General features: G+C 40.5%; 1 protein-coding gene across 1 annotated transcript in view; it reads left to right on the top strand.

Moving 5' to 3' along the window:
- The window catches only part of CSMD1 (CUB and Sushi multiple domains 1), a gene marked incomplete at both ends in the record, with an annotated part of 1981616 nt that overhangs the window by 1510303 nt on the left and 443318 nt on the right, over positions 1-27995 (top strand). Inside the window, 2 exons of the mRNA XM_080796866.1 lie at positions 1363-1466; positions 24092-24204. Coding sequence (XP_080652992.1) covers positions 1363-1466; positions 24092-24204 — 217 coding nt within the window. The remainder of the gene's footprint in view (positions 1-1362; positions 1467-24091; positions 24205-27995) is intronic.

The following is a 27995-nucleotide window of genomic DNA, read 5'->3' as shown; positions in this document are numbered from 1 at the left end:
ACAGGTATCAACCCCCACGCTTGTTTCGAAGACAACTACTAAAATAATGTATTCACACAAACACTGCATTTTGAAAGAGTAGACCTTTATAATAAATTATAATAACTGTATCACTAATTTTAGTAGCAATTTCAAATAGCAACATTAATGTATTCCGTACTAGCACGGGCTGCTCGGGACTGCTCACTAATCTGGTGTTAGTGGGAAGCCTGTCTTCCTGCTGGTGCCACATGCTCTTTCCTTTGAAGTCTAACGAACAGGCATCAACGTGTGGTTCCAGTTTCTGTTCTTCCTGTCCTGTATTCCTCCTCTGATTCCTGCTTCTCTCCATTTGTCTATCCATCCATCTGCCTATAATTTACATTTATCTATCCATTTACTTTCTGTGTCACTTTCTCCTATTATCTCCATCGTCTATCAACTATCTCATCTCTCTAATGGTTGATCAGTCCATCTCTGTATCTCTAATCAATCTTTTATCTGTGTGTCTCTTTTATCTATGGGTCTGTTGATCTGTCACTTCTATAGATCTGTCTTATCTTATCTGTCATCTTCAGTGACCTTCATATCTTATCTTATCTGTCTATCATCTGTCATCACCCTACCTCTCTGTTCCTTGATCTCTTTGTCACTCAGGTTTCTCGCCTGATTTCCCGACATCTCTCACTGTCTTTCTCTTTCTTCACGGCATCGGTCATGGAAGAAAGCATTTCTTCCTTCAGGAGAAAGGAGTCCTGTGCTCTGTAAATAGAAATTCATAGAATCATAATATATGGCTGAATCAGACATAAACAGATCCTATCTAGTTGGTATGGTGTCAATCACCACGGCAAAGTGTTCTTTAAGAAATAAAGCTTTGCAGAGTTAAATGCAGAGGAAGGCTTTCTTGCCTTGGGAGATCTTTTTAATATGTTAATATGGATAATTAAATAAAATCTGCATACATTACTCTAAAAATGTTTGTTTCAGAGTATTTGGTGTCCTCAAAATATATTAAAAGAAATATGAGAAGAATTAACATATGAGATATATTTAAAAAGAATTAAAAAGAATTAATGAACAATTCTTTTGCTTATATTATCTTTGGGTCCTTCTAAGCACTATAAAAAATAAATATTTGATAAACTTTTGATTTAAAGCGTAATATGACTTTTTCGCTTTTAAAATCACTTTTAGTGCTGATAATCAATATCTCTGGAGTGATAGCAGTTCATAATTCTTTAAGATTCTGTAACTGAGGGTCCTCAAATGTAGCCATAGAGAATATACAATTGTCCATAGTTATACTACAACTAGGTATTTGCATATTTAAAGTCATGGAAATTTCCTGTGATGCTAAATAAGGATCTTTGCTTTATTCAGGTCATCAAGCTTGCCTTTGAGGAGTTTGAACTAGAACGAGGCTATGACACGCTTACAGTGGGCGATGCTGGCAAAGTGGGTGATACCAGGACGGTCTTGTACGTGTAAGTATGGGCTGAAGTGTGTCTTTTCCACTAGCGTGTGCAGACAGCGGGGCCAGCATGCGTGGATACTTGCTAACCTAATAACGTCCAAATCTGATTTCACATGAGAACTAATTCAGGATTGCGTTTCTTCTGTTTTGATTTTTTTTCCCTCGAGTCATCAAAAAAAGTTACAATATACAGAAGAGCAGAAAGCAGAAATGGTGGTTTCTTAACAACCCCTCCTTCTTCGCCCTGTCTTCTACTTCCCTCTGACCTTACCTTCGCCGTGTTTTTGGAAGTACAAGTGCTTTCTAGAGTAACACTGTGAGTCTTGAAAAAGCGCTTGCCGTCTGGAAGGGCCACGTGCTGAAAGTAACAGGTTGGGGGTGACTGCGCTGGGGTAGCTGACCGTGTACCTGTGGCTCTCCGTGTCGAGTCCTGAAAAGTACAGTCGCAGCCTTGATATAAAAATCAGCACCGCTTGTGAGGGCAGTCATGGTCTGCCCTGCCCTACTCTACCCCAGGTGCCTTTACCTGCTCCCGGAAGCCGGGCCTTCGGGACACTTTTGTCACTTTCACGAGACCTGCGCGATACAAACTGAAAACATGATCTGGGAGAAGCCTTACTCGGCAAGCTTGTCAGCACGGAGGGAAATGTCTTGGCAGCTTTCCCACCTGTGTTAGGGCCTCGCGCCGATGCCCACCACTACTGAGCGGGAAACCTCTTTCTTTAATGGAGGTCATGCTGCAATGTTTCACCTTTTTATTTATTTATTTATTTTTTTGGTTTACTCGTACAATGCTCAGGCTTGCTTTTTGTTTGTGAGGGATCTTGCCCCTGAAACTGTTGGAGGGCTGCAAAGTTCTTGTCTCACGAAGGCGGGGAATGAATCTCGCAGACACAAAACCATGACACGAAGTGCAAGTTTATTAAGTGAAGGTGAGAACAGAAAGGAAAGAAAAAAGCTCTCTGGAGGGAGAGGGGTCCGGAATGGGCTGCCGCTGCAGGCTTTTAGGGTCAGACTCTGATAGAAAACTGACCAGGGGACTTTGTAAATATCCCATCTATAGCATTTAAGACAAACAGGGTGAATTTGTAACTATCATGTACATGTCTCCTCTATACTTAGGACAGATAAAGTGAATTGTTATGTTCCCTTCTCTCTGGTTAATGTCTTGTCTATGACATTTCTCCACCCCTGGGATTTCTGTGAGCCTGGCCAGGTAGTCCCCTGTGTGGGGCTATTCAAGGGCTTCCTATCTCTCCCTGCCTAGACCTTTACCCTTTCTTTATCTAATACCTTCAGCTTATTATTCTGCTAGAGAAAAACAGTACTGGCTATTACACTCACTCATTCTATACTTATAGTTGCTTATTGGGTAACCCACATTTAAAAAAAAATACTGTAAATGGACATGCTGCCCGTGCCTTCAACAATGCATGGGCCCGTAGTCTGACTGCATTGGGAATATGCTCTTATCATTTATCATAGATTGGACATCGTTCCCTACCACTACATGTCTCTATCTCATCTTCTTATGGGTCATATACTATTACTACTAATAATTAAGATCATTTTACTGGCCCATGATTTGTGATAATAATTACAATAATAGCATTAATAATATTGTAGCTAATAGTCACTGAGTATCTCATATAACATGTGCTGGGGTAAATGCCTAATACATATTATCTTATTTAGTCCTTATCTTAATCCTGTAAGTCAGGGGTTAATAGTATCCTTGTTTTATAAATGATAAGACTAAGATGTGGGTACATGTAGGTGAAATCCTTAAGGATTTACCTGACCTTGCAAACCCGTGATATGCTGACACACAGATACCGGAACACCCTGGGCGTATGCAGATGCTGAAATCCAGTCGTTGTTCTCCAGGGTCTGCTTCTTACCGTGACACATGGATACGACATGTTTTTTAAGGGAGTCTCATTGTTCTCAATGATGGTCTTTGCCTCCCCAACACTTGGCATTTATAAGCAGCTGGGCAGTAAACAGCTCCCTACAAGTACCTTGCCACACTTGTTCTGTTTGCCTTCAGGGAAGTTTGCAGCAGCTGAATTTCAGGGGCGAGGGTAACTTCATTTACAATGTTATCCTTCTCCAGCAATCCCCCTAAAACTTTCTTGGTAGAAGCTCCTCTCTTCTTCTGCCACCTGTATGAAGTTCCCTATTACACCACCCTCACCAAATACTTACTAATTTTTTTGCCAGATTCTTAGAGATTTCAACCGTTTACAGGAGTATGTTTCCTGCATGGTGGAACCCTGACATCTGGGTTGTTTGTAGCTGCCACACAGACCACGTGCTCACAGCCGGGCGTGGATCTGCAGTAGAATTTGTCAACACTGACAGAATGGATAGGAACAGGGCCAGAAAGCCAAAGATGGAGTTTCTGGCTCTAGCTTTGCCATTAACTACCTCTCTGACCCAGAGGGACGTCACTTTACCACTCTGTACTTCTGTTTTCATGCCTATAAAATACGTATAATAAACTTTCCCTGCCTGTGGCAAGGAGCAAAATGAACTAATGCATGTTCAAGTGTTGCAGAGTTAAGAAATGTAACCCACAAGTGAAGTAGCTTTATTATTACCATAACAGCTAATTTAAGAAAGGTGTCACTATAGCAAATGAGAGAAAATTTTAAGTAAGTGCAAAATATAAAATATAAATGCAACACAGCCATGCCTTATAAAATCCCTTAGGTCACTATTAAAGATCTAAAGTCATACACCTATTTTTTTTAACACTATTTGTTCTTAAGAGAGCAACAGGAAACTGTGTATTACGTTGACATAAGTGTTATTAGAACTTCCCCTTGATAGCTCAAATCTATAAATGAAGAACTAAATAGCCAACTGAATCAAACTGAGACGCCCTTTGGGAGACATAACGTAACAAAGATCAGTTGGGCATTTAATCAGCTGCGGAGAGACAAGAGAAGCCACTGATCTGTTTCCTTAGTATACACAATTACAGAAAAAGCAAGAACCCGGTTAGAGAGTCGCAGCTGGTGTCATCAAATAAACAGGTACTTTTAGAGAATACATCAACAACTATTTTTATTTATTTATTTTTTTATTTTTTATTTTTTATTATTTTTTATTTTTTATTTTTATTTATTTGACAGACAGAGATCACAAGTAGGCAGAGAGGCAGGCAGAGAGAGAGGAGGAAGCAGGCTCCCTGCCGAGCAGAGAGCCCAACGCGGGACTCGATCCCAGGACCCCGGGATCATGACCTCAGCCGAAACCTGAGCCACCCAGGTTCCCACATCAACAAATATTTTTGAGGACTTATCTGCCAGACGTTATTCTCAGCATGGAGATGAAACTCTGACTGGAGGGATGGCAGACACGTGGGGGTGGTCGTACGCCGGAGTACAGAATCACTGGGTCCCGTGATGCAGATCTCAGATACAACATGAGCTAGAAACCTCCTGTGAGCAAAACGGCTCTTTACTGCTCAGGCTTACTGTGTTGCTATAGGCTCCTTCTTTTGGGGTGGGGGGATGGGATGCTAGCCTCGGGTTTTCAGGAAAAATCTGGAAAGTCAGCTACCTAACCCATATTTAGCTCATCCTAAATATGGTTTCCAATTTTCTAATTTTTGTTAATGGTATTTTCGTTTCTTAATATTCTCGGCACAAAAAGAGAATAACTGAATTTAGGAGACCCTTTCAATGGTCTAATCTTCCCAAGAGATGAATGGATTTACTTTTTATACAGGGACAAGTTTAAAATTAAATAACTTACTCAACAAACCTCTGTTGAGATCTATCCAAGAATATGTATCGATAATTGTCTTGCGTTTAATTTGCAGAGGAATTGTATCTGGAGTTCCTTCTGGCCTTTTCAGTGATTCGCAGTTGGTGGCCAGGATATCGCTTTAATTTCAGGTTATAGGTTTTAAATGTCTGTGACTCTAAGGGGATGGATAGCCAACCTCAGGGAAGTCGGTGAGCGAGCAGCGCTGCCAGATTTGTGGATTAACGGCAAAGGATACTAGTGGTGACTTACGGCCGCTCAATCTGTTATTTCTGAAACTGCTGCTTGTTTTCCTGGAAGCTCCTCAAGCCAGTGAACGACTGTGGCCACATCCCGCTGCTGCTGTTGGCAAATCCTGAGTCGAAGGGCATCATTCTTTTTTTATTAAAAGACTGTGGAACAGCCATACAAAAGCAAACACTAAACACTGATGTTTCCCTGTTTATATATCTTCGATACTATCGGAGAAGCCAATCAATATACCCCTTAGTGCTTTGGAGAAAAGCTCGAGCAGTTTATGTTAGGAAGCAGTACATAAAGATAGCTGCTTACAGGCTCTCTCGATAAAAACTTGTGTTTTCACGATTAGGAATCAAGCACACTCCTTAGGTTCTTGTAAGTCTGGAATCACATGATCACAAGTGTTTTTCTTCATCTTCTCATTCTCCTAATGACATTGCCTGTGCGCATGGGTATATCCAATAACACAGGTCAGATTCATGCTGCAAAACCGTTTTTGTTTTTTATTTTTTCTTTCTTCCTTTTTTTAAGGATTATTTATTTATTTAATTGACAGACAGAGATCACAAGTAGGCAGAGAGGCAGAGAGAGAGGAGGAAGCAGGCTCCCCGCTGAGCAGAGAGCCCGATGCAGGGCTCCATCCCAGGACCCTGAGATCATGACCTGAGCCGAAGGCAGAGGCTTAACCCACTGAGCCACCCAGGCGCCCCAACAAAACTGTTTTTCACTCAGACTTCATCCATGTCAGCTTTCTAGTCTCTGCGTGTTTATCTGGGAGCCTTCTTCCTCGAATTTTTGAAAAAGTATTTATTGGAATTCAGACAATGTAGTAGGATTTGGGGTTGGGGGAGCTTTAGGGGAATGGCCAGCAAGTAGAAAAGGAAGAGACTGCCCAGCTTGTTAAGTTCCCTGGAGACAGTGAGCAGAGCAGGACCCTTCTCAGTACGTGACAGTGTCTAGATTCTCTATCCCAACAATTCCAGCAACCCTATCAGTGGGGAAATAAACAGACAACGGAACATCAGCATTTTAGCTTTGGGATACCAGATGTTTCAGCGGGGTCCGGGAGGGCACGCTGGCCCGGGACCTTGGGAACCATGGCAAGTTGTCTTTGGAGGTTGCCTTCCTACATGGGAGAAGCCATAGGTCCCAAGGGAAGCAAAGCTCACTGAGTGCCTGCTGGAGATGGAGTGGGGTGAATTCCAACTCACTGGGGCCCCGACAGCCTGAGCCACTCTCCAGATATTCTGCTCGTTCCATCACCAGTATTGACTCCCTGTGGCTCCTTTCTCTAAGAAGTGAAGAGTTGCACGTCTTTCTCTACACGCTCTTGACCCAAAGAGCTAAGGATCTCTTTCCTGTGAATCATCAGCCAAAAGCATTTCATGTTTGTGTTGTGTTTTTGACATTAAATTAACTCAAAGGCAAAGTTATTCTCTTTTTTTGGGGGGGGGGATATAAGAGCATTTAAAACAGTAAGGGACATCCCTTTACTGCAACAAGCCTGCCTGTCTTATGCCTGTCAGCCTCAAAGGATTGTTGTAGGTGTAAATAGGAATGGTTAATTAAAAAATTGGTTTAAAAAGAGTACTGCGACCGGAAGATGTTATCTTACTATAGTTACGATTTCTGCTTTAGTGTAATGCACATGCAGGGCTCGACAGTGTCCTGAGTCATCTTGGGGAATGGAAGGTGCTAGGAAGGAGAAATGAAGGGGGATTGAGCTGTCGTTTACTGAATCTGTCTGCACCTGCTTTGTCTCTTGGCAATCTCGTGATGAAGGCGTTATTTCCATTGGCTAGATGAGAACAAGGAGCGCTCGAATTTATGGTCACGAAGGCAGGAGACTGCTCCATGGATATCGGGACCTAAAATGTTAATACAAAGTGATTCCTGTTCACTTCTTAATCCATAACCGAACATCACAGCCAGGATATTGACACTGATACAACTCATCAATCTTAGGCCTTCCTGGTTTATTCATGTGTGTGTGTTAAATTCTAAATTCAGTCCTTGCACCCATCACCGGTCAAGACACACGGTCCCCATCTCACAAATCTCACTTGTGCTGCCTTTCGTCATCACGTCTGTCTCCCTCTCCCCCTCTCCTCCCCGACGCTGAGAGCCGCTCTGAACGCCGCCTATCAAATTGTACCATTGTGGGCGTGTGATATCCATGGAGTCACAGAGTATAACCTTTTACGATGGTCTTTTTTTTTTCACTCAGCAGCATTCCCTGCATATTGAAAACCAGTTGGGGAATAGTTCTGTCCTTTCATGACTGACTTGATTTCCAGGAGGCGGCATGCCTCTGTGGTCACCGTCGCCACGGCAGAGCATACTACATTGATTCCAGGCTGACTCGGTTCTGCGCGGGTTTCAGTGGGAGTGTGAGTTCCATTTCTCCTGGATAGAACCCCGCACTGATAATGCTGGTTTGTACATTAGTTGCATGTCTCGTCTTGGAAGAAACTTCCAAATGATGTTGAGTATCTTTTTCTTGCCTTCCCCCTGCCTTTTTTTATTTTGCCATCTGTACATCCTCTTTGGTAAATTGTCCATATGTCTTTTTCTTATTTTCTGATTGGATTATTTTGCATTATTTTTTTTTTTAAGATTTCCTTGTAGGTTCTTAGGGTGCCTGTGGCTCAGTCAGTTAAGTGTCAGATTCCTGGTTAGGGCTTGTTTCATGATCTTGTGGTTGTGATATCTAGCCCCGCATCAGGCTCTGCACTCAACAGGGAGCCTACATGGGATTCTCCCTCTCCCTCTATCCCTCCCCTCCCCACTGACTCTCTCTGATGGAAAGAAGGCAGGCAGGCAGGAAGGAAGGCTGATTTCTTGGTCTATTCTAGATAACAGTCCTTGGTAGAATTCGTGGTTTGCTAGTATTTCCCCACAGTCTATTACTTATCTTTTTATCTTGTTCATATATGTCTTCACAGAGCGAACGTTTTTAATTTTGATGTGGTCAAATTTATGAACTTTCCATAACTTGTGCCTTTGGTATCAAGTTTAAGGACTCTGCTTTTCGTAGGCATTAGTCCTTTCAGATATTTTAGTGCCTACACCATTCTATATAAATTTTGGAATCACCTTGTATACATCTCTAAAGTTCTTGGTGGGACTGCGGTAGGACTTGCATTATACCTGTCGAACAGTTGGGGGAGACTTGAGTCTAGCAGTTCATAAATATAGTATTTGCTGCCATTTATCAAATGCTTTTTATGTGTCATTTGATGTGAATGTAAAATTGTCCCTTGTTAGCTAGTTCCCATTGTGCATTACATTACTTGAGTTCTGAATCCTGAACCAGCCTTGCATGCCTGGAATCAATTCCACCTTGTGGTGGAGTGCTGGGAACGGCCGGCAATCCCTGTCTGTACCAAGGGAGGAAAGATTACTGCAAACTTTGCTCCAAAGAGAGGAGAAGGCAAGGGGGTCCGTGCTCAAAAAGGAAGACCCTTGCTCTTTTTTCGCTCCTGCTTTTTTTGGTCCTTAGGATAATCACAGATCTTATCACTGTTTCTCAAGCATGTGAGTGTGACAAGGGGCTTTGCTGGAACTGGGAGAATCTGTTTATGGGAATGATACGATATGCTGATCTGCATGTTCCATGAGTTCTGGTACACATAGCCCAAGGGACAATGCATACATCTCTTAGGTCACAGGATGGTTGCATGGGCTAAGAAAGCTTTGGGGACGACAGCTCCCCGTAGCATTCCTATGACAGTGTGGTCACGCAGGCCTCGGCATTCTAAAGGCCTAAGCCCTTCTCCAAAACCTTCCATCGCCCCCAGCAGCCTCCGTGTTACATTTTAGCAAGCCAGGTATTATGGCTGATGGATGCTCTACATTAACCCCAATAGTGGAGAATAATTCTTGTTGCACATTATTGGATTAAGTTTTCTAGTATTTTATTGAGGATATGTGTGTCTGTGTTGATGAGACATATTGGTCTGTGGCTTCTTCCTTCCTTTTTTGTCGCTTTCCTTTCTTTCCTGTCCCTTTCCCCTCCCTTTCTTCCTCCCTTCTTTCCATTCTCTTTCCCTGGTTTTAACATCAGATTAACACTGGTCTCATTTGATGAGTTGAGAAGTATTACTTCCTCTGTTATTTTCCAGAGAAGTGTATAAAAACATAGTGCTGATTCTTCAATAAAAGATTGGTAGAATTCTCTAGTGAAGCTATCTGGGTCTGAAAATTTCCCTTGGGGAACCTTCTTAGTTACAACATCAATTTCTGTAATGGTCATAGGACTATGTGTATTGTCTATTTCAACTTGGTTGAATTTTGATAGTTTGTGGTATTCAGATAATTACTTCATTTTTAATAATCTGTCAACTTTATGAGTCCAAAGTTATTCATAATGTTTCTTTATTATATAGTCTTCTTTATGACTCTTGACTCTGTAATAATATCTACGATTTTATGCCTAATATTGGTAATGTGTGTCTTCTTTCTCCCTCCCTCTCTCTCTCTCCCTCTTTCCCCTCCAGTCTTCTCAGAAGCTTATCAATTACATCGATTTTTTTTAAAGAAATAGCTTTTGTTTCTTTTTTTCTTTTTATTTCTCTATTTGCAATTTTGTTGACTTTTGACATTTACCATATTCTTCCCCAGTTCCTTTGGGTTTATTTTGCTTTACTATTTGTAGTTCCTTGAGGTTGGAACATAGGTAATTATTTAATTCCTTTTCCCTTATGTAATGTAGTTATTTTAGTACTATAAATTGTCTTGTTGGCATTGTAATAGCTATATCCCAGAATTTTTTAAAATTATGTTTTGTTCTCATTTTGATTCTGTTCTTTGTTTGTTTTCTTGAGACTTTCTCTTTGGATCATGGATATGTGTTAAGTTTCATGTGTTTAGAAATTAGTATTAAAATATTATTATTTGTGTTTCTTTTTTTAAATTTAATTTTATTTTTTCAGCGGTCCAAGATTCATTGTTTGTGCACCACACCCAGTGCTCCATGCAATTCTTTACCTCCTTAATACCCACCACCAGGCTCACCCATCCCCCACATCCCCCTCCCCTCTAAAACCCTCAGTTTATATTTCAGTTTCTTTGAATGTGTTGAGGTCCGTCGTCTGACCCAGAATGTGGTCTATGTTGGTGAATATTCCATAGTAGCTTATAAAGCATGTGTGTTCTGCAGCTGGGGGGTGAAGTGTTCTGCATGTCAGTTAGATCCTGTTGGTTAATGGTATAATTCAGATATTCTATAAACTTGCTGATTTTTTTTTCCAGTTGGTAAATCACAGCTGTTAAAGTCCTCAGCTGTACTGTTAATTTGTTATTTCTTCTCTCAACTCTATCAGTTTTGTTTCATGGATTTTGAGGTTCTGGTGTTTGTTGTTTGCACCTTCAGAATTTGTGTTTCTTCCCGGTGGATCAATCATTTTATCATTGTATAATGTCCCTCTTTGTTTCTAGAATTTTTTGGTTTATTTATTATTTTTATTTTATTTTATTTTACTTTATTATTATTATTATTTTTTTTAATTTTAGAGGGAGAACACCATGAACTGGTAGGGGAGGGGCAGAATCTTAAGTAGGCTCACATTCAGTGCAAAGCCCAGCTCAGGGTGTGATCTCATGACCCTGACATCAGTCATGACATGAACCAAAATTAAGAGTCAGACTCAACTGACTGAGGTACCCAGGTACCCCAAGAATTTTTTTTTTCTTCTCATGGCTATCTTTATCATATATTAATGTGGCTACTCTTGCTTCTTTGTTATCAATATTTGCATGGTATACTTCTTCTCATTCTACTTTCGAACTACCTACGTCCTTGACTTTGAAGTGTGTTTTTTTGTGAACAGCATGAATTTGGGTCATGATTTTATCCATTCTGCTTCTCCATGTCTTTTAGTGAATTAGACCATTTATATTCGAGGTTATTACTGATATGTTATTGTTTGCATCTGCCATTTTATTATTTGTTTTCTGCTAGTTTTCTCTAGTTCTGATTCTGCTGTTTCTTTCTTTCTTTCTTTCTCTCCCTCTCTCTCTTTCCTTCCTTCCTTTTTTTCTTCCTTCCTTCCTTCCTTCTTTCCTGTGAATTACTGCAACATTTTTTAAAGGATTCCATAATTCTCAAAATGGTTGCTCTAGGTATTACAGTAGACATTAGTGATGTATAACAGCCTACAGATTATGAGTTTTCTATTATGTTGTAGCAACTTGGTGAGTTAAAACAGAAATTTATATTCTTATAATTCTGGAGCCCAGAAATCCAAAGTCAGTTTTATTCAGCCAAAATCAAGGTGCAAGCAGGACCACACTCCCTCCAGAGGATCTGGGGAAAGATCTGTTCCTAGATTCTTCCAGTTTTTGATAACTGCTAGCATTTCTTGGCCTCTGGCCCTGTCACTTTCCCCTCCAAGTTCACACTGCTTTCTTCTCTTCTGTCCGAAATCTCCCCCTGACTCCCTCTTAAAGGACACATGTGAAGGCCTGTAGTGCTCACCTTCATAATCCAGGATCATCCCCCCCCCCCCCCCCCCCGCCACCTTGAGATGCTTAACTTAAGACACATTTGTGGAAATGACTGCCATATAAACTAACATGCACAGGTGCCCTGGATTAAGACATGCACATTAACATGGCCATCATTCATCCTACTGCAATGATTTCAACTTTTACCACTTTGCCATATAACCTTACTTCCATTTAGACCCCTTTAGCTTTCCAACTTTTACATATCATTATCTTGAGTTCAGAGGGTGTTATAATTTTTATTCCAAACATTAAATATGATTTATGGAACTTACTATGAAATAAAAGCATAATCTGTATTCCTATATTTTCTTCCCTGTCCTGTGTTCCTTCTTTCTCTTGATGTTTCAGCTTCCTCCTGTTTTCTTTTTTTTTCTTTTCAAAGAAGTTCATGTAGCCAGTCACTAAGGTTGGGTCTACTAGCAGCAAATTCTTTGTCTGATGTTTAAAAAAATTCCCTTGATTTCTGAAGAATACATTCACTGGATATAGAATTTATGGTTGACAATTCTTTTCTTTTCAAAGCTTGAGAAAGGTTGTGACACTTCCTTTTGTCCTCCAATGGTCAGGAGATACACATTCAAAAGGGTAAATTTGAGTAAATAATGAATCTTTCTCTCTGGCTCTTTTCCAGATGTTGTCCTTTGTCTCTAGTTTTCATTTAATTAGATGTGTCTTGGCATGGTTTAGTTTAGGATTTATCCTGTTTGAGGGTCACTGAGTTTCTTAGAACTGTAGGTTTATGTGTTTCAAATACCCTTCACTCCATGGTCTTTCTCTTCTTATTATGAGACACAGGTGATCAACAAAGATTGGCTCTTTTGCTTCTGTCCCCAGGACCTGGAGGTTTTGTTCACTTTTTTTCAGTCTATATATTTTCTGTTGTTCAGTGTAGGGGAATTCTATTCATGTGCTCTCACATTCACTGATATCATCACACATCTCTACCACCACCCTTCTATCATTTTTATTTTAATTTATGTTGTTCTTTTTAGTCCTATAATTTCCATCTGGTTCTTTCTTTATAACTTCCACTTCTTCACTGATATATTTTTCATCTTCATGCAGATATTTGTAAATGACTGTTGAAGCATTTAATGATGACTGTTTTAAAACCCTTATCAGATGATTGCAACACCTGCTTCATTTCAGGTGTTGTCAGTTGGTTGTCTTTTCTCATTCAAATTTTGATTTCTTAGCTCTTAGTGAGATAATTGTATCCTGGCTACTTTGTCTATCATGTTAGGACACACTGATACCAAATAAATCCCTCATTATAGCAGCCAATGACCCTGGGTAGGCTCAGCATACAGGTCTTTGCCAGCGTTGTGGGCTTGGGTTCCAATGACAGGTTAATTTTCAGATAAATTAAAGTGTTGTCTTGGTCATCTTGGTTGACGTAGTGCCACTGGCTCTTGTACTCATTCTCATTGGGACCAGGGTGTTTCTGGGAGGGGAGTATTTGGGATCCTGCAGTTCCTCTTTCCCCACACCCCTCCCCTTGCCTAGGTTTCTGGGAATGGAGGAAAATCTCAGTTTCCCATGAGCCAAGACAAAATGTCTTCCTCAGTCAGGTCACTCGTGTGGCTGAGTCTCTCTTGCAACTTCTTTCTGTCTTGGTATTTTTCCTCAGAAAAGGGAACCCCAGGTTCATGGGAAAGTGAAGGCTAGACATTTGTCATTGTTAGGGCTCTTTGTCTTAACAGCTACCTTGCTGCCTGTTGTTGTTAAAGGGATATCATCTACATCCTAGAGGAAGATGAGCTTATCTGGAGCTTTCTGTTGCCTGGTTGGGAAACACCCATCTGATTGGTCTTCTGTTTGTGCAGGCAAGGCACCTGGTACTATGGTGCTTCTTTGGTCCTGGGTCCCAAACCAGCTTTCCTTCTTCTCCCTCCCTTTAGAGTTCTCTTCTGGTTGTCTCTTGTGATGTTCCAACGGTTTATGCCTGTGCTTAGCAGCCAAGAATGTGGAAGAAGATGTCTCCCAAGTCTGAATTGGTAGTCCATATACCTTTAAATAGTCTGGGCTGCCCTCAACAAGAGAATCCTATAAGATTACTTTGGGACTTAATACTTTGGCTCAATACTTCAAATTTTGGACTAATATTTTATCTGCAGTTCTATATATAAAGATTTTATGATTTGGACTCAGCTTCTTGAATTTGAAGTAGAGCTTGCAGATGACTGATGTCATGCATATCCTCTTTTGTGCTGCTGGGCTGGAGAGGCTTACAGCACAGTGAACAAAGTCAGCCACATCAGGATGAAACATGTGCATGAGTCAATTACATGTAGATGCCAACTGGGAAAATCATGATGGCTTCGGCATCAGCACAGATTACATCCACGTTTCATATTTTACATCATAATATGGTAATTTATTCTATAAAGCCACAGCCTTGGCTTGTTTCTCAGAGTCAGCTTGATTTGTAAGTCAGCGTCCAATTTCTCTCCACTTGTTCAGGCTCTCTATGCTGGTGCATATCATGTAAGTAGATATGGTACCTGTGACGTTCATGAGAGAGGAGCCCGTCTAGGTACAGGTTGGATTAAGAAACTTCAGTGCCCATCAGGGCTCCCTCCTAGGCTGATTTGCTCTCAGGGCTGGGTCAGTACTTGGTCAGTCCTGTATCTGAAGAACCCAAGATCACAATTATGACCAGTGTTTAAATCCTGTCTGCCTTGGTTTTTTTAGTGAATAACTTGACCTATGACCCTGGCTGTGACATCTCTGTGTCTGCCAACCTTTACCAAGGGATCATATCAGGGCATCTCTTAATCTTATTAAAGGTAATTTCCTCCATCCCTGAGAGGGATGGTCTGTCCAGGTGCCTGAACAGATCAGATATGCTGTCTTCTTCTAAATTAATTAATTAAAATTCTCCTTAGAACTCAAGCAAGACCCAATGAAGCCAGATGGCCAAGTGAAATATTTATTTTAAAAAACTGCATTTTGTACACTTCCTGCAGAACTTACAAAATTTATGGACAGTAAGGAACTATAAAAACTTCAAGATCAGTGAATTCTAGGCCAGTTTGTAGCTGAGGAGGAGACTTTGTTTTTCAGCTGCCCATTTACCATAAAAATGCTTGTGTTAAAGGTTCAGCACACCATTTTCCTTTTAGACATCCACCAGAAGAATGAGGTAAAACTTTTCCAGGGCTTCTGTCTTATGAATTTCATGCTTTGACAGCTTTGTGGCATGCTCACTGTTGGGTGTTTTTTATATCCAGGTTTGAACAAATTATTATCTTTTGTAAATTAGTATACAGTAAAATAGGAGTTGTTGGTGCACAAATCTACAAGTATCAACACATGGTTAGATGTGGAACCAGTGCCAGAATCAGGATACGGAGTGATTCTGTCACCCCCAAACTTCCATTCCTTTGTAGCCACACCTCGCACCCTGAACACTGGACAGCTGGTCTGTTCTCCATCACTACAGTTTCATCTTTTTGAGAATATCACAAAGAGTAGTTATACTCTACATAATTTCTGAGAATATAGGTGGGAGTGTAATGGCATATCCTCTAAAGAAAACAGGCAAGCAGTTCCCTATGAACTTAATATACATTTATCATAACATCCAGGAATCCCACTCCTAGGTATTTACCCTAGGAATATAAAATTTACCCTACATGAATGTATACACCAGCTCTATTCCTAACTGCCAAATGCCTGTAAGCCAAGGAAATGCCCTTCAACTGGTGAATGGACAAATATACCAGTAGCATACTCATCCAGGGGAATTCTACTTAGCAGAACCAAGGACAAATTTACATATGTAGGAACACAGGTATTCACAGAGGCATTGTGTTGAGTGGACATTATCGTGGTTGGTTTAGCCATCCTTTCAAGCAGACCCATTTCAGGTATGTAGGGACAGAACTCTTGAATCTTTCAACAAGGACCAAAGAGAAGATCTGTTCAGAAATGAGTTCACTCTTCTATAAATTATAATATTTACAGCTACCAAAACATCATAAAGTCATTGTGTCAGATGGGTGCAATTATGGCTTAAAGAACACTGACCTCCCAAAAAATTAAAGAAAGAAAGACAGAAAGAGAGAAAGAAAAAACCCTGACCTATTTTCATTTGAAAGAGTTGAGATTTTTCTCAATGTAATGTGCTGTGTTTGTTAGAAAGGAACAAATATATAATCAAAAGTCATTTATTTCAGGTTGACAAAATCATTTGATATACTGGGAATTATTGTCATAGATACTGTCTATTTCTTTTTTTTTTTAAGATTTTATTTATTTATTTGGCAGACAGAGATCACAAGTAGGCAGAGAGGCACACAGAGAGAGAGAGGGAAGCAGGCTCCCCGCCGAGCAGAGAGCCTGATGTGGGGCTCGATCCCAGGACCCTGGGATCATGACCTGAGCTGAAGGCAGAGGCTTAACCCACTGAGCCACCCAGGCGCCCCGAAATACTGTCTATTTCTATTCAGCAGGGGCACTGACTACAAGAGACACATGAAACCACTAAATGGAAGTCAGCTCTACCTTCTCTGAAATCTATCAAAAAGCAAAAGAATTTTAGATTTCAACAATTCCTTTAATATAATTTAATACAATTATTTAACAGATGGGGAAGGTCTTAAAGGGGAGAGGGACAAGGAGATGAGTGAGCCAAGTAGTGGGTGCTAAGGAGGGCACACGTTGGGTGGAGCACTGGGTGTTATATGCAAACACTGGATCATGGAACACGACATCAAAAACTAATAATGTACTGTATGTTGACTAACATGACATAACAAAAAAAAATGAAACTGAAATAGAGGTAAAATAATTTAGCTTAAATTAAGGGTGAATTAATGGCAGAGCTAAGACAGGACCCCAGGTACCAAGTTCTTGGTATGCTAAGATACAATAAAGATTTAAATTATCATTTGGAAATATTCCTATAAAATTTTAATGTGTGTATATAGTAAATTTTAATAATGGTTAATTTATATTTTCATTTATGTATTTACTCCAAAAAATATGCATGTTATATGCCAGAGTCTATGATAAAAAGACCAGGATGTAAGCTTACCCTCAAGGAAGTTCAGAATTCAGTAGGACATAGATGTTGAAGTAGGTGCTTTTATGTATTTGTCTTAAATGAGGTATATACAGAATTTTACAAGGGGCTAGAGAAAAAATTCTTGAATTCTCTAAAAGAGTTAAGAAATACCTAGTGAGAACCCTCAAATATTTAAGAACTCTTAGTTGCTGTCCAAGAAGAATGGGCATCCTAGACAGTGATTTCAGTATTTGCCCAAAACCTGGAGGATGAGAAATGCCAGTATTTTGGAGAATGGATACAAAGGTCAATATGGTTGGGGCATAAGGAGCACCTTATGTGTGGGACAGGTTGGGAATTCCAATGTAGAGACAGAGGGCAAGAGAAAGCTGGGAATCTCCAATAGGATGGCTTTTTTTTCCAAAAGAAAATTTTATTGTAGTTTTCTAACAAAGCAAGTTACTTAGTGTTTCATTAGAATAACTATTTTTGTGTTTAAATCAAAATATTATATCTCTCTGATATGAGGAATGTGAGAGGCAGGGCGGGGGGCTTGGGGGTAGGGAAGGAAAAAATGAAACAAGATGGGATTGGGAGGGAGACAAACCATAAGAGACTCTTAATCTCACAAAATACACTGAAGGTTGCTGGGGATGGGGGTTAAGGAGAGGGTGGTTGGGTGATGGACATTGGGGAGGGTATGTGCTTTGGTGAGTGCTGTGAAATGTGTAAGCCTGATGATTCACAGACCTGTACCCTGGGGCAAATAACACATTTTATGTTAATAAAAATAATTTTAAAAATTATGTACTCTAAAGAAAATTTAGGAAAAAAATGAAGCTGTTTTAAAGAAAGTGATTAAAATGTATGTGTTAGGATGACTGCTAAAGTTTTGTTTTGTTTTGTTTTCTTATCAAAACAAGCATCTATTTTAGTTCAACGTACTAATATATTTTTTTAAATTTTGTTTTACACAGATAAACAGTTGCAAAGGGTAATAATACCATTTGCTCTTTGTTTCCAAAAACACATTTGTCAGTGCCAGAAAATGAAAATCACCCCAGAGACATGAAAAAAGAACAAGAAGGGAACTATTTTCCTTTGTTTTAAATAACAGTATAATAATTTTAAGATTAAAAATTTAGCATAAAATACTTTTTAAATTTTTCAAGTAATTTTAAAAACATTAAAGAAACTTAAAATAATTATTTAAAAATAATTGGGAGTTAAAAAACAATTGTGAGTGTCATTTCACAGTTATTTTCATAAATCAACCAGCTGAAAAGTAGTTGGTTTAAATGCTAAAGAAAAATATAAAACATGCTAGTCTGACATTTGACTGAAGGGACTTTGTGTTAAGTATAGCAGTGCACCTGCTTGTTCAGTTTTATGTGAAGCGACAGACTGGCATAGATAGAAATAAGGTAACAGCTAGTGCAGAACGACGAGAAGTTCAAACATATGCAGCAGAGGTATTTCTAAAGTAGTGAACTTGGCAACAAATTTTTTCACGGTGTGAACATCTTCTACATGATAGTTCAGTTTCTAACAACTTAGAATTAAGCCCAAAGCCTGGAAAGGAAGAGATTCCAGGACCAAGAGGCGGTTATGAGGCTGCTTCCCTGATGCTGGCGTGGGACGGTCAGCACTGAGACGAAGAAAGTAGAAACAGAGCAGTGGTGTGATTAGTAGGACCTGCTGGTGAATGGGACGGCAAAGAGGGCAAAGAGGGGAAAGCAAGAGAGAGAACTACCTCTCCCAACCTCCAGTGACCAGGTGGCTGGTGGAATGAGGAGGGATTTGGGAGATTCAGAGCGGGGGGCAGTTCTAAATGTTCTTTCTCTGATGTTTACAAATAAAGTCATCTGTGGAGAGAAGGGAAATAGGATTGGGAAGGAGCTTGGGAAAGATGATGATGTTTTGAGACAACAGCCAGTGGGATGAGAAGGAGAAGTACGCTGGTGTGGCCCAGGGAGAAATTGTGTGTAAGGGGTTGGGCAGGACTCTGGAGACCATGGTATCTATTGGTGTGAGTCAGCAAACTCTTCACCAGGTTAGAGGAAGATAGAGCAGATTGTTAGGTTGGTCCCAAGTGGGTTCCGTCCAAAGAATGGAGCAGATGGTGAGGCTATCGAGAGCACCGTGGAGGGACCGCTGGGAGAGTGTACCAGAGTATCAGCCACCCTGTCCAGGGCGTGTAAAATGCAGTGAAATAAATAGAGGCCCCTGTAATTTGAAGACTGGGTTTCAGGGGAGTGCGAGCCCATGACAGTTCAAAGACACCGGTGGTCAGAGAGAGTAGTTAAGAGCCTAAGATTTTTATTATAAAGAGTAGCAAAGCGACCAGCACCTCACTTTAAATGGAGGGGTAGGACGGGCCCTGCAGTTGAAAGGATCAAGGGACTGTAACTCATTTAGCAGAACTGTCCACGTGGACACTCTTAACAGCCACAGGTGAAGATGGCACCACGGTGAAGATGGCAGTCACCCAGCGGGCTGCAGGAAGATGGCAGAGATAAGCAGTGGGGTGGCACTGAATGTCATGAATCTCGAGGTCCGGGGGTATAGCATGTGAGTTGAGAGTGGACAGAGGGAATGTAGATCAGAAGGACGTTGACTCCACCCCCTTGCAGAGTTGATAAATGCCAAAAAGAAGATGTGGTGTGTGTACACACACACACACACACACACACACACCCAGACACACACACACATGTTCTTCAGCCATTTACAAGAACGGGATCTTGCCATCGGCAACAACATGGATGGAACGGATGGACCCAGATTGTATTATTCTAAGTGAAGTAAGTCAGAGAAAGACAAATACCATCTGATTTCATTTGTATGTGGATCTAAATATAGTAATGATAAAATAACAAACACAGAACCAGGAACAGTCTCATAAATCCAGAGAACAAATTGGTGGTTGCCAGCAGGGAGGGGGCTCTGGGTGGGTGAAGTAGATGAAGATGAAGAGATTAAGAGGCACAAACCTCCAGTTGTGAAATAGGTGAGCCACAGAGATGACAAGAACAGCATAGGGGATATAGTCAGCAATGTTGTAATAGCACTGACCGCTGACAGGCGGTGTCTACACTTACCATGGTGAGCATCGCATAACGTACAGAGTTGTTGAATCACCATGTTGTGCCCTGAAACTAATACAGCATTGCATGTCAAACATACTTCAGTAAAAAGAAAAAAATAGGAAGAACAAAACATCATCGTCTACTTCTTTTACATGTAACTCAAGAGCCAATATATATTAGTGTGTAAGAAAAATCAGTGGTTTTACTTCTCTCTTCTTTGTGTTTATATAAACTTTATGACAAAATGATACTTGTCTTTTTCTATTCATTGTCTTACCCAAGGCAGTGATTCTTTTTAAGGATTCTGTTCTTATGTAATCTCTACACCCAACGTGGGGCTCAAACTCACGATCGAGAGTTGCTTCCAGGGGAGCCGGCCAGGCCCCTCCCCAGAACAGTGAATGGAACCTAAGATACAACAAGGAACTGTTTATAATCGCTGTAAGAACAGACTTGCCTTCATATATTCACATAGTCCAGAGAATGCAGTACAGGAGAAATTAAAAAAAAAAAAAAGAAAAGAAAAGAAAAGAAATAACCCAGGTAGAAAATGAGCACCAGAGTCCCCTTCCTCCAGAAACACCAGATATAACCTCTGCTGAGAATGGTTAGGGAAACTGAATACAGAATGAATTGGCAGGTCTCTCAAGGCATGAGAGAATGGTATAAGGCGGCCAGGATTTTAGAAGATAGAAATCAAAGAAGAACCAATATGCATTAAGATGAATCTCATATTTCATAAATCACTTTCCCCTGGGGGCATTTTCTGACTCTCAGTTGAGGGCATCCTGGCAGACAGATATCAGTGACTCAGAGAATATGGTTTTGGGAGGCATGGGATGTGGGGGCCCCTGAATTGGGCTATAAAAACAGTGAGGACTTGAGGGTCCAAGATATCAAGGAAAAGAGAATTACAGGGTGACCAGCCTGGCATCTGCCGGGCTGTGGTCCTTGATGTACTTGCCTAAGCCTCGCTTTCCTGGGACTAGAAGAAAAGAGCCCGAACAAAAATTTGCTGTTACAGGTCTATAGAGCTCAGAAGAACTGGAATTTTCAGGCTAAGTGGACAAAGATGATGTCCAAGACCTATTTTTTTTAAGGAGGAGATCTAGTCGTAAATGTATTCTCTGGATTGTGGCATAAGAAGGAGTGAGCCCTGGGAAACAGGCTGGAAATGTAGCTGAGAATCATTCAGATGACTGAATGGGTCAAGGCCGTCACTCTAATGTTGGAGGAAAATGAAAACAGTATTCAGAACTTCTAGGTTGGCTTCTAGACTATGACTGCCATTCAATCAAAGCTTACCTGGAGTGTCCAGAAACAACGCCCAATGACCCCAACCCAGGAGACAGAGATGAGAAAAAGAACAAGACATCCAGACATTGCAGTTAGCACTCAGGGACTCTGGTAATTAACTATGATTTATAAAATTTAAGAACATAAGTGAAATAATCAATAATTTTACCAGAAAACTATAATCCACAACAACAAACCAAATGGAAGTTTAAGAATTGAAAAATGCAGTATCTGCTCTAATTAACTCGATCTAGGTGTTTGAACTGGAAGTTAGTTTAGTAAAAAATATTCCAACTGAATCAAGGGGAAGAAATGCACGGAAATGATGTGTATCTTGGGAGTTCTGAAGGAAAGAGAGTGGACAATATCTGAAAACATTGCTAAGAACTTTCCGGTACTGACCACGGACATCGAGGTCGCGATTCATGAAATTCCATCAGCCAGTCAGGATAATAGAACGGAAACCTCACACTGGCACATTGCAATAAATCTGCTGCCAAACAGACAAGGAAATATCTTAAAATCAGCATAAGCAAAGAAATATTTTCCAAAGAGCAAATAGAAGACCGATAGACCCGTCTCAAGATAAACAACGGAAATGAAAAGACAGCAGAGTAGCATACCTGGAGTGCTGGGAGAAGAGAGAGAGGAGAGAAGAGAGGAGAGGCTCTCAAGTGAGAGCATGAAGTCGAAGGCAATCGACCAATCAAAAAAGGAAAGCCAGGAAAAAGGAACTTTAAGTTATCACGAAATTATATTCTAAATGAAAGGTGAAATTCTCTGGTTAGGTCAAGTAGTATAAATAAAATATAAAAATAATATGAATCGATGATATGATGCTTACAAGAGGCAAACACTGTATACAGAGAGAGTAACTTGAAAGTTAAAGTTCAGTAAAAGATCCTTCTGGCAAGGATTAACAAAAAGAAGAAAAATGGGGCATTATAGTCATCAAAGTAAACAGATATTTATACTGGACATTTATGGTCTGTTCACAGGTTGGTATGTTGCACTTCAACAAAAGGCATGCATAGGGAAGAAAACAAGTCTCTTCGAACCAAACAATCAAATAAAACACCAAATATAAAAGAACAATCTCTCTAGCAAAGAAAAATCTTCAAAAAGAAATAATTTTTAGTGACTGCACATTCCTCACTGAAATTCTGTGTTTTTTTCCAACGTTTGTGTAACACTCCATAAGTTACTTCCCATGTAATGACGATTGTTCGTCTCCCTTCTAAGAAGCAGGTTTTCTGTATGGCCCAAGGTGCGCGTGTTGGGTTGACAGAACAATGACAGGAGTGATGGGGCCAATCATTGTTCATATTCCCGGAAGTGCTTTGCTGAAAGCAAAACTTCCTATTTGATTAGAGACATTTATTTTGGTTGAATTGATTTTTTTCTTACCCTTTTTCTATTTCAACATGTTTTTTTGTCAGTGTCTTGGGTTCAGTCAATGGATTTAGTGTTTCTTCGCACTGGCTGACAGCAGCCACTATGTGACTGTTTTATTAATACGGAATGAATGGTTCATTGCAACTTCCATTTGGCGTGACCTGGACGTTGATACGCAGAGGGGAAGTTCAATAAATTTGCCACGTCTATTTCAGCTATGCATGCTGTTCTTCTTGTCAATATTTTCTTAATGTATGACAACTTGTGTGTGTGTGTGTGTGTGTGTGTGAGAACAGTTTTAGTTTCACAACAAAATTAAGAAGGAGCAGATAGTTTGACATAGTCCCCTCCCCCCTTACACACAGTCTTCCCCACTATCAGCAGTCCCCCCCTAGGTGGTACATGTGTTACAAATAATGTAACCATATTAATGAAACCATATTGACACATATTATCACCCCAAATTCGTACTTTGTATTGAGAGTCATTCTTGCTCCTTTACATCCTATGGGTTTGGACCAACGCATAAAGACATGTATTGACCATTATAGTATCATACAGGGTAATTTCACGGCCCTAAAACTCTCCCGTGCTCCACCTCGTCCTCCCTCCTCCTACCCCAGGCAACGTCGGATTTTTTTTTTTTTTTTTTTTTTTTACTATATCCATAGTTTTTCCTTTCTCAGAATGTCATAGCGTTGAAACCACACAGTATGTAACTTAAGTTTCTTTTCATGACTTGATAAAATCAGCTCATGTCTTTTTAGTGCTGAAGAATATTCCATCCTATGATGTATTTCTAAAAGAGATTTTGTGGTCAAGGTATGTGATAATTTCAAAGTAGGACATCTGAGCGTTTTGTGAATGAATCAGAACGTTTCTCAGCTTGGAGATATGGATGGTGTGATGTTATTCATGTGGATGGTGTGACGGTGCACAACCCATACAGAAGTAAGATCCTGCTCTCCTTCCCACGATGGGATCACCACCTGTTCCGGGTCTGGGACTAAAAGGCCTGCACCTGGAGAAGCCCTTCAGTTCCAGACAGTTGGGTCGGTTGGTGACCCTGAGTCAGTTGCTAAAATCGAAGATGGACGTTTTCAAACATAGAAAAGAATAATTACTCTAAAATGTTTGTAATGTTGAGGCTTCCATAGAAATATGAATTGCAAGTGGCTATTGCTTCTTCAAAGGAGGGTTTGAAGGCACCCGCCGTGCTTGTCTGTTGAGGCAGGGAGGCTTCACGGTCTTCCTCAAGGTGAAAGTAGAGATGTTTGGTGATTCCAGTAACGGTTCTCACCTTTCCCTTCTGTCCAGGCTGACCGGGTCCAGCGTCCCGGACCTCATCGTGAGCATGAGCAACCAGATGTGGCTCCACCTGCAGTCGGACGACAGCATCGCGTCCCCCGGGTTCAAAGCTGTCTACCAAGGTAGGGCCCCCACGCGCCCCCCCACGCCTGAAGCTAGCGTGATTACAGACGGCAAGCGCCGTGCTCCACGTGTGAGATACACATAACCCCGGCATGCTTTCAAAGACAGGGGCTGGTTATTTGCCATTCCCTTAGTTAGAGCTCCGCTTGTGGTCCTCTCTTTGCAAAGGCTTTTTAAGTTGGAAGCCTGGCTTGCCATGATCTGTGCCGCCAGCAGGCCGACGGGAGCGCAGGCTCTGAGAAGGGAGCACACAGTGGGTCTCGGCGTTTCCTCCCTTCCCGAGAGGCAGTCATGACGCCCATTAACTAGAGGAAGCATTTTGAACAATGAATCGAAGTGGCATTGATTTAATTAAGCTCCATTCTGTGCGTGCTCCTGTACAAATGTGCGTGTGTTGTTGTTGTTGAACTGGAAAACAGAGAAATCTATATGAAGGTGGAGAGAATTCTACCCAGTTCTCGTGCAGGAGAAAAATGGGTGGTGTGGGAGTTAGGAGTCACAATTACTCTGGAGACGTTGGCTTCACCTCTGAATTCATGTGCGAGAGCCATCATGTGGGAGAAGGTTTCCGTCGAGCAGTACAGCTGTGTGTCCCATAAACCAGGGCCTCACGTGGGGCGTCCTCTAAGTGGCGCATACACAGACCATTTTCGTTCAGTTGCACTCTTTGGTGTTCCTGAGATCAGTAATCAAACAGTTTGACTCGAGAGATAAACGTGAAAGAGGCTTGGGAACATGTTCCTTTCTCCCTTTTGAATTATCCAAGTCACGGGGGAGAAGCCTCTGTCTTCAGCTTCGAGCCTGTAATTTTCTGACGAAGAGAAAGAAACCATTCTCTTATGCTCAGATAATACATACCTGTCCCCAGAAACAGTAAGATGTCTCAGATTAAAATGGTCTATAAAATATTTCATGAAACTACTTATTTATAAAACTTTAAAGGATATATTTAAGCTATCGTTTGCATTTGATGTCATCCTTTCAACACGCCGCAAACTGATTTGAAATCATTTTCAACAAGATCGAGAAGAACCTTTTACCATCATGAATGCAAATTAAGAGAAATCTTTTCTGGGTCAACGTTCTACTATCACACAAATGCCTGTGAACTGATTGTCACTTTATTAAACTAACCAGGAAACTGCATCTTAACCCCATTCATATATTTTGGTTAATACAAGAAAAATCAATGATTAAAAAGAAACTGTTTAGTCTGTAGTATAAGAAAATACTCAGTGGCCATTCAGAATAAAACATAAATCTGGGTTTTACATAACAATGTTCATTTTAAAAACTTAGACATTTTCCATAAGTAAGGTATCAAAATTTTAGAGAACTAACGAATTACAGAGTAATGTAATACAATAAAAATGGTGATGATTTTACTGGAGTTATTTTGCTGGAGGGGAGCCGTTAAAAGAAAAGAAATAATTAATTTGTAAGTTTCATTGTCAGGAAAACTTTTGAAGTTCCCCTGGGCGGGAAGAAAAAATTACTCATTATCCTTTCAATGTCTGGCGCAGTGTTCGTGGTTAAAGGATGGGGTAATGGTCTGTGCCTTTCATTGTTCTTGAGCTATTTCCTACTTGGAAGGTTGTAGAAAACTGATACCAGGCAGGTGATCCCTGACCACGGAAACACACGGGAACTCTGTGGGGAGGAAACACCATCAGTGATTGCCCAATGGCTAAGGATGTCTTTGGCATCTCTTATCAAATTCATGTCAGTGTTGCTAATTGTCTTTGTGTGTGTGTTCTTTGACTTCTCCTTTGAGATGGGTTTTCAAATATCTTAGAGGTTCCTTCATGGGTTGCTAATTTTCTCAAAATCTTTAACATGATCCACATGTGTGTGTATTGATGAAAGTGAGACAAGCAGACGTATAAAGGTGGGATTTTATTTTCTTCAATTGTACTTTGTGAATTTGCGTAGAAGGATGGTATGCCTCATTTTCTAACGGTGTATTGTAGAGTCTCAGGAGCTGAACATACGTAACCAGAACTTATTGCCTATCAAGCCAATGAGGTAGATCATTAACAAGCATCTTCCAACCCCAAACCATAAGCAGGCTCAAGTGACAGTGACCTGAGCTGGAATGAGCCCAGGCTGGCACAGCTGCACGCTCCCTGTGAGTGGCAGCAGTCACGATGCTAGAAAGTTCGATGGTGGGGAGAGCCCAGCATCAGTGTCCTTATCTATAAACTGTGAAAGATTCCTCCTTGCTGGGAAAATGGGGTGGGACGGGGAGCTGATGGCTCTTCTCAGTAAGAAATGGTTCGACAGACTTGATGTGTACATCCCATCAAAGGTTAGGGCTCGAAAGCACAGATAATTACTGAGTACTTCCTGACATTTGGATACGTAGACTTGACCTTTAATTGAACTTCTGCACAACCATACAGCTATTCAAGAAAGCATGGTAGGAGTGGAGTCCTTTCCACATGACCTATACTGGCTACTGCCTTTGGTGAAATCTGAAAGCATCAGTGAAATACCAAATACTTCCCAACAGGGCAAATTGCAGTAAATTGACTCAGGCAGCATTAAGACACACATCATAGGGTTTATAGTACGAAGACTAGAGGGACTAGCGTCATTGCCAAATCATGAATCCTTGACTCTTAAGAGATACAAATATTCTCAATTAAAATATAATTCCATTTATATTTATAAAATAAATATATTTATTTATATTTATAACATTACATTTTACTTATATTTATAAAATATTCTTCCAAGTGTTATATTTCAGCCGGAATGACCATATAGCATTAATTATCATCACATTTAGCTGTAATTGATACTGTGTTTACTGGCTCAATAGTCTGTTAATAGCTATAACTTGAGATGTCACAGAAACATAGTCAAGGCCATCAGTCTTTGAGAGATTACCAATTCAAGACCATACATTATCTTTTGACAAAATAATATTCCAAGTCAAAGAGATAATTAAAACAGAAAAACTAATATAATATTTGAGGATTTAAAAAATCTAGATAATGCTATAAGGAAAGGAAACATTGTAGAAATTATTATTTCCAGACTGCTGTATTAAGCTAATAGGGATAAAATAAAAGCCACTTGTAAAGGTTATTGTCAAAAATATAAATAATTGCATTATTTAAACTACAGTTGTTTGGGACACCTGGGTGGCTCAGTGGGTTAAGCGTCTGCCTTCGGCTCAGGTCATGATCCCAGGGTCCTGGGATCAAGTCCTGCATCGGGCTCCCTGCTCAGTGGGGAGCCTGCTTCTCCCCCTCCCCACCACTGGTGCTTACTCTTGCTCTCTCTGTCTCTCTCTGTCAAATAAATAAATAAAATCTTTAAAAAATAAAATAAAATAAAGTGCAGATGTTTGTGAATTATAATTGTCAGAAAAATATATGTAGTTGATAATTACACATGATTTAATTTTCCAGTTTTTTAAAAGATTGCATTTATTTATTTATTTAGAGCAAGCAGTGGGGAGAGGGAGAGGGAGAGAGAGACTCTCAAGCAGCCTCCCCACTAATGCAGAGCCCAATAAGGGGCTTGATCTCATGACCCTGAGACCATGGCCTAAGCCAGAACCAAGGTTCAGATCTTAAGGGACTGAGCCACCAGGCGCCCCAAACGTCTAGGTTTCGGTATTGCATGCCTCTCGCTAACATACAGCGTGGTGGTTCGTGGTGGTGGAGAACACGCCGTGTGGCTGTGCCATCTGCTAGCCGTGTAACGTAGGGCAAATTACTTAAACTCTGTGTGCAGCAGATTCCTTGTTCGGAAAGACAAGGGAGGGTATAGTAATGAC

Source organism: Martes martes, assembly GCF_963455335.1.
Source record: "Martes martes genome assembly, chromosome: 2".
In the NCBI taxonomy this organism is placed as follows: Eukaryota; Metazoa; Chordata; class Mammalia; order Carnivora; family Mustelidae; genus Martes; species Martes martes.
The sequence above is the reverse complement of the archived record's forward strand: the minus strand, read 5'-3'. Positions and strand labels throughout refer to the sequence as shown.